Source organism: Mobula hypostoma, chromosome 1 (assembly GCF_963921235.1).
Source record: "Mobula hypostoma chromosome 1, sMobHyp1.1, whole genome shotgun sequence".
Taxonomy (NCBI): domain Eukaryota; kingdom Metazoa; phylum Chordata; class Chondrichthyes; order Myliobatiformes; family Myliobatidae; genus Mobula; species Mobula hypostoma.
In genome coordinates, this window is record NC_086097.1 from 248,331,465 (window position 1) to 248,350,522 (window position 19,058).

Consider the following 19,058-nt stretch of genomic DNA (forward strand, 5'->3'; position numbering starts at 1 on the left):
GCGAAAGGTTGGCCACCCCTGCTCTAGAGACTGCTGTGCATGAAAATCCCAGGAGATCGGCAGTTTCCGAGATACCTAAACCATCCTGTCTGGCACCGACAGTATTTCCAGGTCAAAGTCACTTATATCACATTTCTTCCCTATTCTAATGTTTGGTCTGAACAACAACTGAACCTCTTGACCATGTCTGCACACTGTTATGCATTGAATTGCTGCCACACGATTAGCTGATTCAATATTTGCATTAACAAGCAGATGTACCTGATAAAGAGAATGACTCCATTAAGATTTGACAGAAGGGGGAAAGCTTTAATCTGCTGTTTGTACAGTGACGCTCCCAGGAGCGTGAAGTTGTGGAATCTTCCGTTTGTGGCCTGTTTCTGACCTCCTTTACCTTGTTGAATTTAGCTAAGGAAAGGACCTCCCGTCCCACCGCCACCAAAACTGACCCCAACAAAAGAGCTGCAGCCGGAAAACATCATCAACTTCTTCGAGGACAACTTTGTTCCAGAGATCAACGTCACCAGCTCATCGCAGGTGAGAGAACTTTATGTCTACACTGTTTCCCGGGAGTGGCCCGTCCGTAGTTCACAGGAGGCATGTGTGATGGAATATCAACGTTATAGCCAAAGGCATGAGCTGTAACCACATTTACAGTGTTAACTATTCACTCAGTTCTTTATAGGAAAACAGAAAATGCATCATCATAACATTTCACAGCCTCCCAGTGTTTCAAAGCACTTCATATCGATCACTTAGTGGATACTGCCACATAGCACTGTGAATTCCACAACCAGACAGCTGTTTTGTCTGATGTTGAAAGTAAACTTATTGTCAAAGTACTATATAAATGTCACCATATACTACTTGGAGATCCTTTTTCTTGCAGGACGAAAAGGAATACGATATAATTTTATGAGAAACTATTTATAAACAGACAAGCAACCGATCTGCAAAAGAAGACTAAGTGTGCAAAGAAAAATAATACTGAGAACATAAGTTGTGCACAGTGCTTTGAGAGTGAGTCTGTGGGTTGTAGGATCAGTTCAGTGTAGAGGTGAATGAAGTTATCCACCAGTGGTTGTAGGGTAATAACTGTTCCTGAACCTGCTGATGTGAGACCCAAGGCTTCTGTACCTCCTGCCCAATGGTAGTAGTGAGAAAAGAGCAAGGCCTGGATGGTGGGGGTCTTTGATGATGGAGTAGAGTTTGGCCTATCGAGTCTGCTCTGCCATTCCATCATGGCCAATTAATTATCCCTCTCAACCCCATTCTCCTGCCTTCTCCCTGTAACCTTTCATGCTCTGACTAATCAAAAATGTAACAACCTCTGCCTTAAACCCCCGCAGTCGCCTGTGGCCACAAGTTCCACAGATTCACCACCGTCCGGCTGAAGAAATGATGGATGCTGCTTTCTTGTGGCAGCGCTCCATGTCAATGTGCTGAATAGTGGGGAGGGCTTTTCCTGTGACGGACCAGGCTGTATCCACCACTTTCTGTTGCCTTTTCCATTCCTGGGCACTGGTGTTTCCATACCAGGCCGTGACGCAACTCTCTGCTGTGCATCTACCGAAGTTTGATTTTGATATTGATTGAGGGACATCCGAAGAATGCAAGTCCTCAAATCACCTATAAGACTTGGACCTTCTCTGGAGGAACATCAGGGTTTGGTTTAATGTGTTATCATATCCTCAGTACAATCACTGTGCACTAACCTGTAGTGTTAGCCTAGACTGTGAGCTCAAGTTTATGGCGCAGAAACTTCGGGCCATCATTAAGGACCCTTGTCATCCAGGACATGCTCTCTTCTCATTGCTACCATCAGGGAGGTACAGGAGCCTGAAGACACACACTCAACATTCAGAATCGGAATCAGAATCCGGTTTAATACTACCAGCATATTATCTGACAGCCGTACATCGCAATATATAGTAATTGTAAATTACAGTAAGAATTATATTTATATTTTAAAAAATTGAAGTAAGTAGTAGTGCAAAACTAGAAATGGAAGTAGTGAGGTAGTATTCGTGGGTTCGACCTCCACTCAGAGATCTCCTGGGTGCTGGGGAGGCTGGTGCCCAGGATGGAGCTGACTGAGTTTACACCCTCTGCGGCTGATTTCAGTCCTGCACAGTGCTCCCCCTGCTATCAGACAGCGATGCAGCCAGTTAGGATGCTCTCCACAGTACATCTGGACTATGCATCATGTGTCTGAACGGAACATTAATCCACAAACACTTCCTCGATATTCCCTCTCATTTTGCACTACTTACGAAGTTTTCATTGTAACTGATCATCAGGCTTTACGTGTTGCACTGTGCAGCGGCCACAAAGCAACACATTTCACAACGTATGGCCGTGACAATAAACCGGAGTCTGACCCTGATTCTGACCTTCCTCCTCAACATTGCTGGAACTCCTTCAAAGGGAGGCAATAGCAGATCGAGGAGGTCTGGCAATAGACTCTGTGTGACACCTAGCCAAAAGAAAACATCATCATCATCATCAGGTGCCGTGCCCAGTTTGAACTTTGACTGCCAAGGCCCACACACTCCTGTTTCGGGTCAAGTGGATCAATTCATTGGTATTCATTTCCAGTTTTCTGGCTGCTGTCTCCATCATCATTTGTTTTTGTCTTCCTCTTGCTTTCTTCCCTTTAATCTTTCCCATAATTACCGTGCATTCTAACTCCTCTCTCCTAATCACATGTCCAATAAAGTTACATTGCCTTCTCATGATCTCATACATTATTTCTCTTTTTGTGCTTGCTCTGTTCATGACTTCCTTGTTAGATATTCATTTCGTCCATGATATTCTTTGCATCCTCGGCAAAAACCACATCTCTGCTGCTTCAATTCGTTTCCTCATGTAACTAGATATTGTCCTACATTCTGAGCCAAATAACATACAAATTAGCCAGAGAAAGTGGCTCACCTGAGGACTGGGAGGAATTCAGAGTTCAGCAGAGGAGGACAAAGGGCTTAATTAGGAAGGGGAAAAAAGATTATGAGAGAAAACTGGCAGAGAACATAAAAACGGACTGTAAAAGCTTTTATAGATATGTAAAAAGGAGAAGACTGGTAAAGACAAATGTAGGTCCCCTGCAGACAGAAACAGGTGAATTGATTATGGGGAGCAAGGACATGGCAGACCAATTGAATAATTACTTTGGTTCTGTCTTCACTAAGGAGGACATAAATAATCTTCCAGAAATAGTAAGGGACAGAGGGTCCAGTGAGATGGAGGAACTGAGTGAAATACATGTTAGTAGGGAAGTGGTGTTAGGTAAATTGAAGGGATTGAAGGCAGATAAATCCCCAGGGCCAGATGGTCTGCATCCTAGAGTGCTTAAGGAAGTAGCCCAAGAAATAGTGGATGCATTAGTGATAATTTTTCAAAACTCGTTAGATTCTGGACTAGTTCCTGAGGATTGGAGGGTGGCTAATGTAACCCCAATTTTTAAAAAAGGAGGGAGAGAGAAACCGGGGAATTATAGACCGGTTAGCCTAACGTCGGTGGTGGGGAAACTGCTGGAGTCAGTTATCAAGGATGTGATAACAGCACATTTGGAAAGCGGAGAAATGATCGGACAAAGTCAGCATGGATTTGTGAAAGGAAAATCATGTCTGACGAATCTCATAGAATTTTTTGAGGATGTAACTAGTAGAGTGGATAGGGGAGAACCAGTGGATGTGGTATATTTGGATTTTCAAAAGGCTTTTGACAAGGTCCCACATAGGAGATTAGTGTGCAAACTTAAAGCACTCGGTATTGGGGGTAAGGTATTGGTGTGGGTGGAGAATTGGTTAGCAGACAGGAAGCAAAGAGTGGGAATAAACGGGACCTTTTCAGAATGGCAGGCGGTGACTAGTGGGGTACCGCAAGGCTCAGTGCTGGGACCCCAGTTGTTTACAATATATATTAATGACTTGGATGAGGGAATTAAATGAAGCATCTCCAAGTTTGTGGATGACACGAAGCTTGGCGGCAGTGTTAGCAGTGAGGAAGATGCTAAGAGGATGCAGGGTGACTTGGATAGGTTGGGTGAGTGGGCAAACTCATGGCAGATGCAATTTAATGTGGATAAATGTGAAGTTATCCACTTTGGTGGCAAAAATAGGAAAACAGATTATTATCTGAATGGTGGCCAATTAGGAAAAGGGGAGGTGCAACGAGACCTGGGTGTCATTATACACCAGTCATTGAAAGTGGGCATGCAGGTACAGCAGGCGGTGAAAAAGGCGAATGGTATGCTGGCATTTATAGCGAGAGGATTCGAGTACAGGAGCAGGGGGGTACTACTGCAGTTGTACAAGGCCTTGGTGAGACCACACCTGGAGTATTGTGTGCAGTTTTGGTCCCCTAATCTGTGGAAAGACATCTTTGCCATAGAGGGAGTACAAAGAAGGTTCACTAGATTGATTCCTGGGATGGCAGGACTCTCATATGAAGAAAGACTGGATGAACTGGGCTTGTACTCGTTGGAATTTAGAAGATTGAGGGGGGATCTGATTGAAACGTATAAAATCCTAAAGGGATTGGACAGGCTAGATGCAGGAAGATTGTTCCCGATGTTGGGGAAGTCCAGAACGAGGGGTCACAGTTTGAGGATAAAGGGGAAGCCTTTTAGGACCGAGATTAGGAAAAACTTCTTCACACAGAGAGTGGTGAATCTGTGGAATTCTCTGCCACAGCAAACTGTTGAGGCCAGTTCATTGGCTATGTTTAAGAGGGAGTTAGATATGGCCCTTGTGGCTACGGGGGTCAGGGGGTATGGAGGGAAGGCTGGGGCGGGGTTCTGAGTTGGATGATCAGCCATGATCATAGTAAATGGCGGTGCAGGCTCGAAGGGCCGAATGGCCTACTCCTGCACCTATTTTCTATGTTTCTATGTTTCTATAATTGGATAAATGTAGCATTTCAGTGCTTAGAGGCGGGTTGTCATGCCTAGTTTAGTATTGGTCAGTATACTCTTCATTCTCCTAAAGGTGCCTTTTGCCATCCCTATTCTTCTTTGGATGTCCACGTCGCACCTGCCATCTGATGTCACCCAGCTTCCTAAGTAGCAAAAGTTCTTTACTTGTTTTATGTCTTCGCCGTTTATTCTCAGCCCGCAGATAGGATTCTCCTTCTTTTTGGATATTACCATACATCCTGTCTTTTTGCAATTGATAGATAGACCCATTTTTGCACTTTCTTCAACAATTATATCAATTAAGTCAATAATATCAAAAAAGAAAACATAGATCATAGAATATAGAACAATATGTTTTCTATGTTCTACGTTTCTATGTTCTAATACTGCTAAGATCAATCTAACTTTTCCCTCCCACATAGCCCCCCATTTTTCGAAGTTCGAAGTAAATTTATTATCAAATTACATATATATCACTATATTTGTTCAGATCCCCTCATGAGCCCTTAAGCACAGTCCAGCTACTGAAAGCTATTCCTCGGCCTCCTGGGATCACCTCTCTGTTGTCCTTACTCTTCAGCCTCTGTCTGTGTGCAGGTAGGAGCAGGACGGACAGGTGATCAAATTTCCCGAAATACAGTCTGGGCATGGAACAATAAGTATTCCTAATTGTAATATAGCACTGGTCAAGTGGTTAAGGCGTTCGTCTAGTGATTTGAAGGTCGCTAGTTCGAGCCTTGGCCGAGGCAACGTGTGTGTCCTTGAGCAAGGCACTTAACCATACATTGCTCTGCGACGACACCGGTGCCAAGCTGTATGGGTCCTAATGCCCTTCCCCTGGACCACATCGGTGGCATGGAGAGGGGAGACTTGCAGCATGGGCAACTGCTGGTCTTCCATACAACCTTGCCCAGGCCTGCGCCCTGGAAACCTTCCAAGGTGCAAATCCATGGTCTCATGAGACTAACGGATGCCTATTAGTGTGTGGGGACCCCTGGTGCTGCAGGTGATATGTTGATGATAATTGGGCAGAGATTCCTGAGTGAAATCCCTGACTGTGATTTGAAAGGGGGTGAGGTAAACTGTTCCTTGTTTGCTAATCATGGCATGCAATATATCGAATGCTTATTTAATGTTGGCTTTTGGAGGTATGTAAACTGTGGTCAGGATCATGGAGGAGAACTCTTTCGGTAAGATGAATGGTTGGCTCCAAGCTGGAGAAACAAGAGTGCAACAAGACCACTTCATCCAAGCACCACAACGAATTTATCATGAAACACTGCCCCCACCTTTTGCCTTCTTTGCCATCCTGTGTATTGAGAAGCCCTTGGGTCTTACCAATGTATCCAGCATGTCCAGAGTGAGCCATGTCTCAGTGAAACACAGAACATTGCAATTTCTCATTTTCTCTCCCCTCCACCCCCGATACAGCAATCGTGCCCTCCCTTAGGTCCTCAATCTTGTTCTGCAGCAACTGTACATTTGCTGGGTAGAGGGGGGTCTCATTCCTCGTTGTTTCAGTCTTCCACTCCTCCCTCTCTTCCTGCTATGGTAATGAACTATGATAATCCACTTAAAGGTGCTGTATTTGCTTATTTGAAAGTTAAGTCCGCTGAGTCCTTCAGAAGGTTGTGAAAACATTAGTTCATTAAGACAGTTCAAAAACAAGTTGCTTACAGGAAAGTTATAGGCTGCTGATTGCAGTGAGAGTATTTAAAAAGAAGTATATTTAGAAGTTTTGTAAACAGCCTGCAACATGTCACCATGGTTCACCGATGTCATCTTGGGGAAAGGATTTTTCTATCATCCATGTTTTTAAATGTCCCTAAATGTATCTGCTTCTGCAACCACCCCAGGCAGGGCAGGTTGAGAAGGATAATAAATCAGCCATGATGAAATGGAGGAGTAGATTCAATGGGCTGAATGGCCCAATTCTGCTCCTATTCTTGTGGTATTTCTGTGTAAAAAAAATGCCTCTGGATGAAAAATTGCTTGTCAAACGTGTTCAGGAAAGTTTCCTCATTCAGTACATAGATTCTGGTAAAATGGCGGCACAATCGGTCACAGAGGCTTCTACAGGGGCCAACCAAGGGTGTTATTGTCCTTTTTTAAACATTTTATTTTACGATCACAAGACCCTGCTAGACATTAAGAACTTGAAGTGCTGAAGATCTACCCTATTGGTGAGTTGCTGGTTGGTTGGAGCTGGACTTCATGCGGACCGTGCTGTTGACTGTGAAAGAGACATTCGGGGGTGTAAGTGCGTGAAGGCAGTCCAGCAGTCTAACAGCAAGTGATTGTCTTGTTCATTTTCCCTCTGATCACAAGACCCTGTTGGACATTGTTGATGTGGAATGCTGCAAGTCCTATTCACTGGTCTATTGGCGGATGGTGGGAGAGCTGTGTGGCCCAGGTTGTTGCGAGGACTAGGCCTCAAAACAGAGTTTAGCCTGTTTACTGCCGCTCAGGGGAGAGGCTGTGTGGTGTGGCATCCAAGCTGGAATCAGTGCTGCCCCCTAGTGTTCTCCTGGCTGACGACAAGTCAAATTGTGTTTGACTGCAGACTGCTGCAACATTCATGAACTCAGGGTCTTGGACTATTTTTTTTGTGTGACTGTATTTTACTGATATCTTATATTTATTCTATATAACTGTTCTACATATAACAGTTGTGTGGGCACGAGGCCAAGTGGTTAAGGTATTGGACTAGCGACCTGAAGGTCGTGAGTTCGAGCCCCAGCCGAGGGAAGGTGTTGTGTCCTTGAGCAAGGTACTTAATCACACATTGCTCTGCGACGATACTGGTGCCAAGATGTATGGGTCCTAATGCCCTTCCCTTGGACAACATTGGTGTCGTGGAGAGGGGAGACTTGCAGCACGGGCAACTGCTGGTCTTCCATACAACCTTGCCCAGGCCTGCGCCCTGGAGAGTGAAGACTTTCCAGGTGCAGATCCATGGTCTCGCAAGACTAACGGATGCCTTATGTTGTACATAACTATAGTGTATATAACTGTTGGTATTGTGTTTTGCACCTTGGCCTTAGAGTAATGCTGATTTGTTTGACTGTTTTTATGGGTATTCATGTATGGTTGAATAACAATTAAACTTGAATTATCTTTGAAGTCCCAAATGGATAGAATGCAATACTAGATCTACTAGGGAATGAGATAGAGCAGGTGACAGAATTTTGAGTAGGGAGCACTTTTTATCTTGTGACCACAGTGCCATTAGTTTCAATGTAATTATGGAAAAGGATAGGTCTGGTCTGTGGTTTGACATTCTAAATTGGAGAAAGGCCAATTTTGATTGCATCAGAAAGGACCTGGCAAGTGTGGATTGGGACAGGCTGTTTTCTGGCAAAGGTGTACTTGGCAAGTGGGAGGCCTTCAGAGGTGAAATTTTGAAAGTACAGACTTTGTGTATTCCTGTCAAAATAAAAGGCAAGGATAACAGATTTATGGAACCTTGGTTTTTGAGAGATATTGAGACACTGGTTAAGAAAAAGAAGGATGTACATAGCAGGTACAGACAGGCAGGAACAAATGAGGGACTTGAGGCATATAAGAAATGCAAGAGGGAAATCTTCAGAAGGAAATCAGGAGTGCCAAAAAAAAGACATGAGATTGCCATAGCAGACAAGGTGAAGGAAAATCCTAGATAGATAGATAAATTTTATTGATCCCAAAGGAAATTACAGTGTCACAGTAGCATTGTAAGTGTACAGATATACAAATATACAAATATTACAAGTAAGAAAGAATAAAAAAAATAAGTTACCTCAGACAGTCTAACAGGAGGGGTTCATCACTTCCCCGGCTATAGGTCGACTGATTACAGAGCCTTATGGACGAGGGTAAGAATGACTTCATATAGCACACTTTGGGGCAGTGCAGTTGTCTTAGTCTATACTAAAAGTGCTCCTCTGTTCAGCCAAGGTGGCATGCAGAGGGTGAGAAACATCGTCCAGAATTGCCAGGATTTTCCATAGGGTCCTCTGTTCTACTACAATCTCCAGTGTGTCCAGTTTGACTCCTATAACAGAGCCAGCCTTTCTAATCAGTTTATTGAGCTTTTTGGCATCACCCTTATTGATGCCATTGCCCCAGCACCCCAAGGCATAGAAGATTGTACCAGCAACAACAGTTCTGGAGGTTGGAACCAGGAGGTAGCCTGTCCCGGAGTTCGGGGTCTGTCTGTTTGTGCGTGGGTGGGAGGGTGGGAAAGGGATTTGTTTTTCTGTTGCTGTTGTAGGTTGCTTCTTGTATTGTTCTGAAGAACATGGACAGTAGATGGTATGCTCTGTCGGCTATCTTCTACCTTGAAAGAACTAAATCTTTGTGATCCCATAAGATATTAAACATACGAGTAAAATTTGGTTATTCAGCCCATTGAGTCTTTTTTGCCATTTCATCATGGCTGATTTATTTTCCCTCTCAACCCCCTTCTCACCATAGCCTTTGATGCCCTGACTAACCTATCAATCTCCACTTTAGATATACCCAATAACTTGGCCTCCACAGCCGTCAGTGGCAATGAATTCCACAGATTCACCATCCTCTATCGAAAGAAATTTCCTCCTCATCTCTGCTTGGCAGTCCACTCAGCCCATCAAGTCTGCTCTGCCATTCTATCATGGCCGATTTATTATCCCCCTCAACCCCATTTCTTTGACTTCTCTCTGTAACATTTGACTCCTCTCTGCAACATTTGACTCCCTGACTAATCAAAAACCTATCAACCTCCACTTTACTTTGATTTTTTTTGCCCATTCTCCTAATCTGTCTAAGTCCTTCTGCAGACTCCTCATTCCTCAACACTACCTGCTCCTCCAGCTATCTTCATATCATCCGCAAACCTGGCCACAAAGCCATCAATTCCATCATCCAGATCATTTCCGAATGCTGCATTGGGAACAGTGGTAGGTGATATGTAGGTAAGAATGTGGCAGTCTCCCAGCATCCATTTCAGAAAGGAAAAACTGAGATCAGAATTGAAAACTGAATCATTTCCTCACAGGGAATGTCACATGACTGAAGTATCTAACAGGGCAATTTATAGTTCCTTAAAGAAATCCCATTAGCACCTTGTCTCTACAGAACATGCATCCAGGACCCTGTTTACTTGGTGTGTGAAGTGAGAATAGAAACATAGAAACATAGAAAATAGGTGCAGGAGTAGGCCATTCGGCCCTTCGAGCCTGCACCGCCATTTATTATGATCATGGCTGATCATCCAACTCAGAACCCCACCTCAGCCTTCCCTCCATACCCCCTGACCCCCGTAGCCACAAGGGCCATATCTAACTCCCTCTTAATTATAGCCAATGAACTGGCCTCAACTGTTTCCTGTGGCAGAGGATTCCACAGATTCACCACTCTCTGTGTGAAGAAGTTTTTCCTAATCTCAGTCCTAAAAGGCTTCCCCTTTATCCTCAAACTGTGACCCCTCGTTCTGGACTTCCCCAACATCGGGAACAATCTTCCTGCATCTAGCCTGTCCAATCCCTTTAGGATTTTATACGTTTCAATCAGATCCCCCCTCAATCTTCTGAATTCCAACGAGTACAAGCCCAGTTCATCCAGTCTTTCTTCATATGAAAGTCCTGCCATCCCAGGAATCAATCTGGTGAACCTTCTTTGTACTCCCTCTATGGCAAGGATGTCTTTCCTCAGATTAGGGGACCAAAACTGCACACAATACTCCAGGTGTAGTCTCACCAAGGCCTTGTACAACTGCAGTAGTACCTTCCTGCTCCTGTACTCGAATCTTCTTGCTATAAATGCCAGCATACCATTCGCATTATCAGCAAACTTATTAGGAAGCTCACTGTCTATTTCTGGGTGCAACATAAATTATTGGAGCTATTTTGATTATTCTTGCTTTAGAAAGCAGAGGTGAATTCAGTCCAGCAACATCGATTTTAACGGCTTCCTGTCCCACTACAATAAGAATGTGTTCATGCCAGTCAGTGTGATCGCTCAAGTTGAGTATGATGTTTTCCTAAGGGGTTGTCTATTGGTGGGTGCTTGGGTGACTGAAGAGGCCGATTCGGGATCCACATATTCCGTTTCAGTGTGTACATGAGTAAGTGGTGGCTGTAGTTAGTGTTTGGGTCTTCTGGTTGTTCAATCTCTCCTTTCACAGCTGCTGTTTGTTGTCGTGTAACTCAGCTCCCTCTTGAACAGATTTCCTCCCGGTCTATCTACTGAGTGCAATGTAGATGTAATGTTGAGTGTCTTTAATCTGAATTTGATGTTCAAAGTTCAAAGTACATTTATTATCAAAATATGTCAACTATATGTACTACAACCTTGAGATTTGTCTGCTTACAAGTAGTCACAATACGACAAAACCCAATAGAACCCATTAAAGCAAAGACCGTCAAACAGCCAACATGCAGCCAGTCATCACTGAAGCCGATTCAAGTACTGGTTACGTTGCAGGCTACAGCCTCAGTTCAACACAGAAACAAGTAAATCTCGTGGAGCAGTGAGCTGACCACCATCCTATCCCTTGCCTCCGGCCCCAGCACCCTGACCTTTCCAAACTGGCCCGGTCAAACCCTGGGTTGTACCACACTTAAACCGGCCAAACGCTGGGTTGTACCACACTTAAACCGGCCAAACGCTGGGTTGTACCACACTTAAACCGGCCAAACGCTGGGTTGTACCACACTTAAACCGGCCAAACGCTGGGTTGTACCACACTTAAACCGGCCAAGCGCTGGGTTGTACCACACTTAAACCGGCCAAACGCTGGGTTGTACCACACTTAAACCGGCCAAACGCTGGGTTGTACCACACTTAAACCGGCCAAACGCTGGGTTGTACCACACTTAAACCGGCCAAACGCTGGGTTGTACCACACTTAAACCGGCCAAACGCTGGGTTGTACCACACTTAAACCGGCCAAACGCTGGGTTGTACCACACTTAAACCGGCCAAACGCTGGGTTGTACCACACTTAAACCGGTCAAACGCTGGGTTGTACCACACTTAAACCGGCCAAACGCTGGGTTGTACCACACTTAAATCGGTCAAACGCTGGGTTGTACCACACTTAAACCGGCCAAACCCTGGGTTGTACCACACTTAAACCGGTCAAACCCTGGGTTGTACCACACTTAAACCGGCCAAACGCTGGGTTGTACCACACTTAAACCGGCCAAACGCTGGGTTGTACCACACTTAAACCGGCCAAACGCTGGGTTGTACCACACTTAAACCGGCCAAACGCTGGGTTGTACCACACTTAAACCGGCCAAACGCTGGGTTGTACCACACTTAAACCGGCCAAACGCTGGGTTGTACCACACTTAAACCGGCCAAGCGCTGGGTTGTACCACACTTAAACCGGCCAAGCGCTGGGTTGTACCACACTTAAACCGGCCAAACGCTGGGTTGTACCACACTTAAACCGGTCAAACGCTGGGTTGTACCACACTTAAACCGGCCAAACGCTGGGTTGTACCACACTTAAACCGGCCAAACGCTGGGTTGTACCACACTTAAACCGGCCAAACGCTGGGTTGTACCACACTTAAACCGGCCAAACGCTGGGTTGTACCACACTTAAACCGGCCAAACGCTGGGTTGTACCACACTTAAACCGGCCAAACGCTGGGTTGTACCACACTTAAACCGGCCAAGCGCTGGGTTGTACCACACTTAAACCGGCCAAACGCTGGGTTGTACCACACTTAAACCGGCCAAGCGCTGGGTTGAACCACACTTAAACCGGCCAAACGCTGGGTTGTACCACACTTAAACCGGCCAAACGCTGGGTTGTACCACACTTAAACCGGCCAAACGCTGGGTTGTACCACACTTAAACCGGCCAAACGCTGGGTTGTACCACACTTAAACCGGCCAAACGCTGGGTTGTACCACACTTAAACCGGCCAAACGCTGGGTTGTACCACACTTAAACCGGCCAAACGCTGGGTTGTACCACACTTAAACCGGCCAAACGCTGGGTTGTACCACACTTAAACCGGCCAAACGCTGGGTTGTACCACACTTAAACCGGCCAAACGCTGGGTTGTACCACACTTAAACCGGCCAAACCCTGGGTTGTACCACACTTAAACCGGCCAAACGCTGGGTTGTACCACACTTAAACCGGCCAAACGCTGGGTTGTACCACACTTAAACCGGCCAAACCCTGGGTTGTACCACACTTAAACCGGCCAAACGCTGGGTTGTACCACACTTAAACCGGCCAAACGCTGGGTTGTACCACACTTAAACCAGTCAAACCCTGGGTTGTACCACACTTAAACCAGTCAAACCCTGGGTTGTACCACACTTAAACCGGTCAAACCCTGGGTTGTACCACACTTAAACCGGTCAAACCCTGGGTTGTACCACACTTAAACCGGCCAAACGCTGGGTTGTACCACACTTAAACCGGCCAAACGCTGGGTTGTACCACACTTAAACCGGTCAAACGCTGGGTTGTACCACACTTAAACCGGCCAAACGCTGGGTTGTACCACACTTAAACCGGCCAAACGCTGGGTTGTACCACACTTAAACCGGCCAAACGCTGGGTTGTACCACACTTAAACCGGCCAAACGCTGGGTTGTACCACACTTAAACCGGCCAAACGCTGGGTTGTACCACACTTAAACCGGCCAAACGCTGGGTTGTACCACACTTAAAACTGGCCAAACGCTGGGTTGTACCACACTTAAACCGGTCAAACCCTGGGTTGTACCACACTTAAACCGGCCAAACGCTGGGTTGTACCACACTTAAACCGGCCAAACGCTGGGTTGTACCACACTTAAACTGGCCAAACGCTGGGTTGTACCACACTTAAAACTGGCCAAACGCTGGGTTGTACCACACTTAAACCGGCCAAACGCTGGGTTGTACCACACTTAAATCGGTCAAACGCTGGGTTGTACCACACTTAAACCGGCCAAGCGCTGGGTTGTACCACACTTAAACCGGCCAAGCGCTGGGTTGTACCACACTTAAACCGGCCAAACGCTGGGTTGTACCACACTTAAACCGGCCAAACGCTGGGTTGTACCACACTTAAACCGGCCAAGCGCTGGGTTGTACCACACTTAAACCGGCCAAACGCTGGGTTGTACCACACTTAAACCGGCCAAACGCTGGGTTGTACCACACTTAAACCGGCCAAACGCTGGGTTGTACCACACTTAAACCGGCCAAACGCTGGGTTGTACCACACTTAAACCGGCCAAGCGCTGGGTTGTACCACACTTAAACCGGCCAAGCGCTGGGTTGTACCACACTTAAATCGGTCAAACGCTGGGTTGTACCACACTTAAACCGGCCAAACGCTGGGTTGTACCACACTTAAACCGGCCAAACGCTGGGTTGTACCACACTTAAACCGGCCAAACGCTGGGTTGTACCACACTTAAACCGGCCAAACGCTGGGTTGTACCACACTTAAACCGGCCAAACGCTGGGTTGTACCACACTTAAACCGGCCAAACGCTGGGTTGTACCACACTTAAACCGGCCAAACGCTGGGTTGTACCACACTTAAACTGGCCAAACGCTGGGTTGTACCACACTTAAACCGGCCAAACGCTGGGTTGTACCACACTTAAACCGGCCAAACGCTGGGTTGTACCACACTTAAACCGGCCAAACGCTGGGTTGTACCACACTTAAACTGGCCAAACGCTGGGTTGTACCACACTTAAACTGGCCAAACGCTGGGTTGTACCACACTTAAACCGGCCAAACGCTGGGTTGTACCACACTTAAACCGGCCAAACGCTGGGTTGTACCACACTTAAACCGGCCAAACGCTGGGTTGTACCACACTTAAACCGGCCAAACGCTGGGTTGTACCACACTTAAACCGGCCAAACGCTGGGTTGTACCACACTTAAACCGGCCAAACGCTGGGTTGTACCACACTTAAACCGGCCAAACGCTGGGTTGTACCACACTTAAACCGGCCAAGCGCTGGGTTGTACCACACTTAAACCGGCCAAGCGCTGGGTTGTACCACACTTAAACCGGCCAAGCGCTGGGTTGTACCACACTTAAACCGGCCAAGCGCTGGGTTGTACCACACTTAAACCGGCCAAGCGCTGGGTTGTACCACACTTAAACCGGCCAAGCGCTGGGTTGTACCACACTTAAACCGGCCAAGCGCTGGGTTGTACCACACTTAAACGGCCAAGCGCTGGGTTGTACCACACTTAAACTGGCCAAGCGCTGGGTTGTACCACACTTAAACTGGCCAAGCGCTGGGTTGTACCACACTTAAACCGGCCAAACGCTGGGTTGTACCACACTTAAACCGGCCAAACGCTGGGTTGTACCACACTTAAACCGGCCAAACGCTGGGTTGTACCACACTTAAACCGGCCAAACGCTGGGTTGTACCACACTTAAACCGGCCAAACGCTGGGTTGTACCACACTTAAACCGGCCAAACGCTGGGTTGTACCACACTTAAACCGGCCAAACGCTGGGTTGTACCACACTTAAACCGGTCAAACGCTGGGTTGTACCACACTTAAACCGGCCAAACGCTGGGTTGTACCACACTTAAACCGGCCAAACGCTGGGTTGTACCACACTTAAACCGGCCAATCGCTGGGTTGTACCACACTTAAACTGGCCAAGCGCTGGGTTGTACCACACTTAAACCGGCCAAACGCTGGGTTGTACCACACTTAAACCGGCCAAGCGCTGGGTTGTACCACACTTAAATCGGTCAAGCGCTGGGTTGTACCACACTTAAACCGGCCAAACGCTGGGTTGTACCACACTTAAACCGGCCAAACGCTGGGTTGTACCACACTTAAACCGGCCAAACGCTGGGTTGTACCACACTTAAACCGGCCAAGCGCTGGGTTGTACCACACTTAAATCGGTCAAACGCTGGGTTGTACCACACTTAAACCGGCCAAACGCTGGGTTGTACCACACTTAAACCGGCCAAACGCTGGGTTGTACCACACTTAAACCGGCCAAACGCTGGGTTGTACCACACTTAAACCGGCCAAACGCTGGGTTGTACCACACTTAAACCGGTCAAACGCTGGGTTGTACCACACTTAAACCGGCCAAACGCTGGGTTGTACCACACTTAAACCGGCCAAACGCTGGGTTGTACCACACTTAAACCGGCCAAACGCTGGGTTGTACCACACTTAAACCGGTCAAACCCTGGGTTGTACCACACTTAAACCGGCCAAACGCTGGGTTGTACCACACTTAAACCGGCCAAACGCTGGGTTGTACCACACTTAAACCGGCCAAACGCTGGGTTGTACCACACTTAAACCGGCCAAACGCTGGGTTGTACCACACTTAAACCGGTCAAACCCTGGGTTGTACCACACTTAAACCGGCCAAACGCTGGGTTGTACCACACTTAAACCGGCCAAACGCTGGGTTGTACCACACTTAAACCGGTCAAACGCTGGGTTGTACCACACTTAAACCGGCCAAACGCTGGGTTGTACCACACTTAAACCGGCCAAACGCTGGGTTGTACCACACTTAAACCGGCCAAACGCTGGGTTGTACCACACTTAAACCGGTCAAACCCTGGGTTGTACCACACTTAAACCGGTCAAACCCTGGGTTGTACCACACTTAAACCAGTCAAACGCTGGGTTGTACCACACTTAAACCGGCCAAACGCTGGGTTGTACCACACTTAAACCGGTCAAACCCTGGGTTGTACCACACTTAAACTGGCCAAACGCTGGGTTGTACCACACTTAAACCGGTCAAACCCTGGGTTGTACCACACTTAAACCAGCCAAACGCTGGGTTGTACCACACTTAAACCAGCCAAACCCTGGGTTGTACCACACTTAAACCGGCCAAACCCTGGGTTGTACCACACTTAAACCGGTCAAACGCTGGGTTGTACCACACTTAAACCGGTCAAACGCTGGGTTGTACCACACTTAAACCGGCCAAACGCTGGGTTGTACCACACTTAAACCGGCCAAACGCTGGGTTGTACCACACTTAAACCGGCCAAACGCTGGGTTGTACCACACTTAAACCGGCCAAACGCTGGGTTGTACCACACTTAAACCGGCCAAACGCTGGGTTGTACCACACTTAAACCGGCCAAACGCTGGGTTGTACCACACTTAAACCGGCCAAGCGCTGGGTTGTACCACACTTAAACCGGCCAAACGCTGGGTTGTACCACACTTAAACCGGCCAAACGCTGGGTTGTACCACACTTAAACCGGCCAAACGCTGGGTTGTACCACACTTAAACCGGCCAAGCGCTGGGTTGTACCACACTTAAACCGGCCAAACGCTGGGTTGTACCACACTTAAACCGGCCAAACGCTGGGTTGTACCACACTTAAACCGGCCAAACGCTGGGTTGTACCACACTTAAACCGGCCAAGCGCTGGGTTGTACCACACTTAAACTGGCCAAGCGCTGGGTTGTACCACACTTAAACCGGTCAAACGCTGGGTTGTACCACACTTAAACCGGTCAAACGCTGGGTTGTACCACACTTTTGGACCTGGGTCCTGCCACTTCAATACACCTTCAGGCCCAGGTTCCATCACCTCAACTCTGCCTAGCCTTAGTTTTGCCGCTTCAAATTGCCTCCAAGTCCGCTCCAGCAATGACCAAACACTGGCTCGTTCCTCGCTCTTGTCCCCAGGCCCTGCCACCTCGATTTGGCCCGTACACACCACGCCACAGCCATCCTGTGTCTTCGAAACTTCAGCTCAAAATGTCAGGTCATACAGGCGGTTCAAAAGCTCATCTCCAAAAGGGAGGTAACAGGCTATTGGTTGCAGTGATTGTTTACCAGAAAAAGTGTGATTAGTAAAGTAGTAGTTGTGTTTGCTGCCAGCAAGTTGTCACTGTGATTCAACAAAGCCATTTTAAACCTGATCTTTGAAGCATTTTCTTTGCCTGCCAGGGGCTTGTTGACCTTCCTTCAACTGAAAGTAAAGGATCTGTTTGGGGAGACGTAAGTTAGGTACACAGATGACACAACCTATCCATCAGAGTTGGTGTTGTTTTATCATGGGTGAAATGCTGTTCATGTTGGCCTCCTCCATACACTGGTGTTTGTCTGTCCTTCCAGCTGATCCTCAAAATCATTCATAAGGTTCTTTGGTGTTATTGTTCCAGAGCTTTCTGGTGTCAAATGCAGGTGATCCAGCTCGATACAGTAATGTACAAAGGACTTCTCTTCTCCAGATCAAAAGTTTTGTTTGGATCTGTAGGTCGTGGTCTTCAAAGGGTCTTTTCATTATTCTTACATAGGTGTCACTAGCACTACAGCAGAACAAATGAATGTTTTTGTTTGTAACATTATACCTGTGACTTTTTAAGATGTTCCCCTTCCAAATTCCAATCTGTTTGGGCATTGCATCTTTTGCCTCAGCTCCATATACTTAACAGTTTCTGGCAACATTTCTCTGCCTGTGGAGGGTTGATCCTTCCTCTCCCACCCAGCTCCAGGGCCAGGGCCACAACACCCCACAGGGGCACCTCATTCTCTTTCCCATTTCAACTCAACCTCTTGCTCCTTTCTTCTCTCCCAATCCTTCTCTGATCCTGTAACCAACCATCTTCTCTCTGCTCTGACCTCTACTCCTTTACCCCCTTCCAACCCTCTCTACCATTACCCTGTTCACATTCTACACTCGCCATCTTCCCAAACTTAAAGTCATAAAGACGAAAAAGATGGAATATGAAGGTATGCTAGCCAATAATATTAAAGAGGATACCAAAAGTTTCCTCAGATATATAAGGAGTACAAGAGAGGCGAGAATAGATATTGGACCACTGGAAAATGATGCAGGAGAGGTAGTAATGGGGGACAATGAAATGGCAGACAAACTGCATAAGGATTTTGCATTAGTCTTCACTGTGGAAGGCACTAACAGTATGCCGGAAGTTCAAGAGTGTCAGGGGACAGAAGTGAGTGCAGTTGAAATTACTAGGGAGAAGGTGGTTAGAAAATTGAAAAATCTGAAGTTAGATAAGTCATCTGGACCAGATGGTGTACACCTCAGGGTTCTGATAGAGGTGGCTGGAGAGATGGTAATGATCTTTCAAGAATAACTGTATTTTGGCTTGGTTCCGGCAGACTAGAAAATTGCAAATGTCACTCCAAGAAGAGAAGGAGGCATTAAA

At 46.8% G+C, this 19,058-nt stretch overlaps 1 protein-coding gene across 3 annotated transcripts in view; it reads left to right on the forward strand.

The window, feature by feature from the left end:
• The window catches only part of amph (amphiphysin), a 258,121-nt gene that overhangs the window by 138,744 nt on the left and 100,319 nt on the right, over window positions 1-19,058 (forward strand). For all 3 annotated transcript variants that reach the window (XM_063066808.1, XM_063066827.1, XM_063066817.1), the window contains exon 11: window positions 409-537. In XM_063066808.1, the coding sequence (XP_062922878.1) occupies window positions 409-537 (129 nt within the window). The remainder of the gene's footprint in view (window positions 1-408; window positions 538-19,058) is intronic.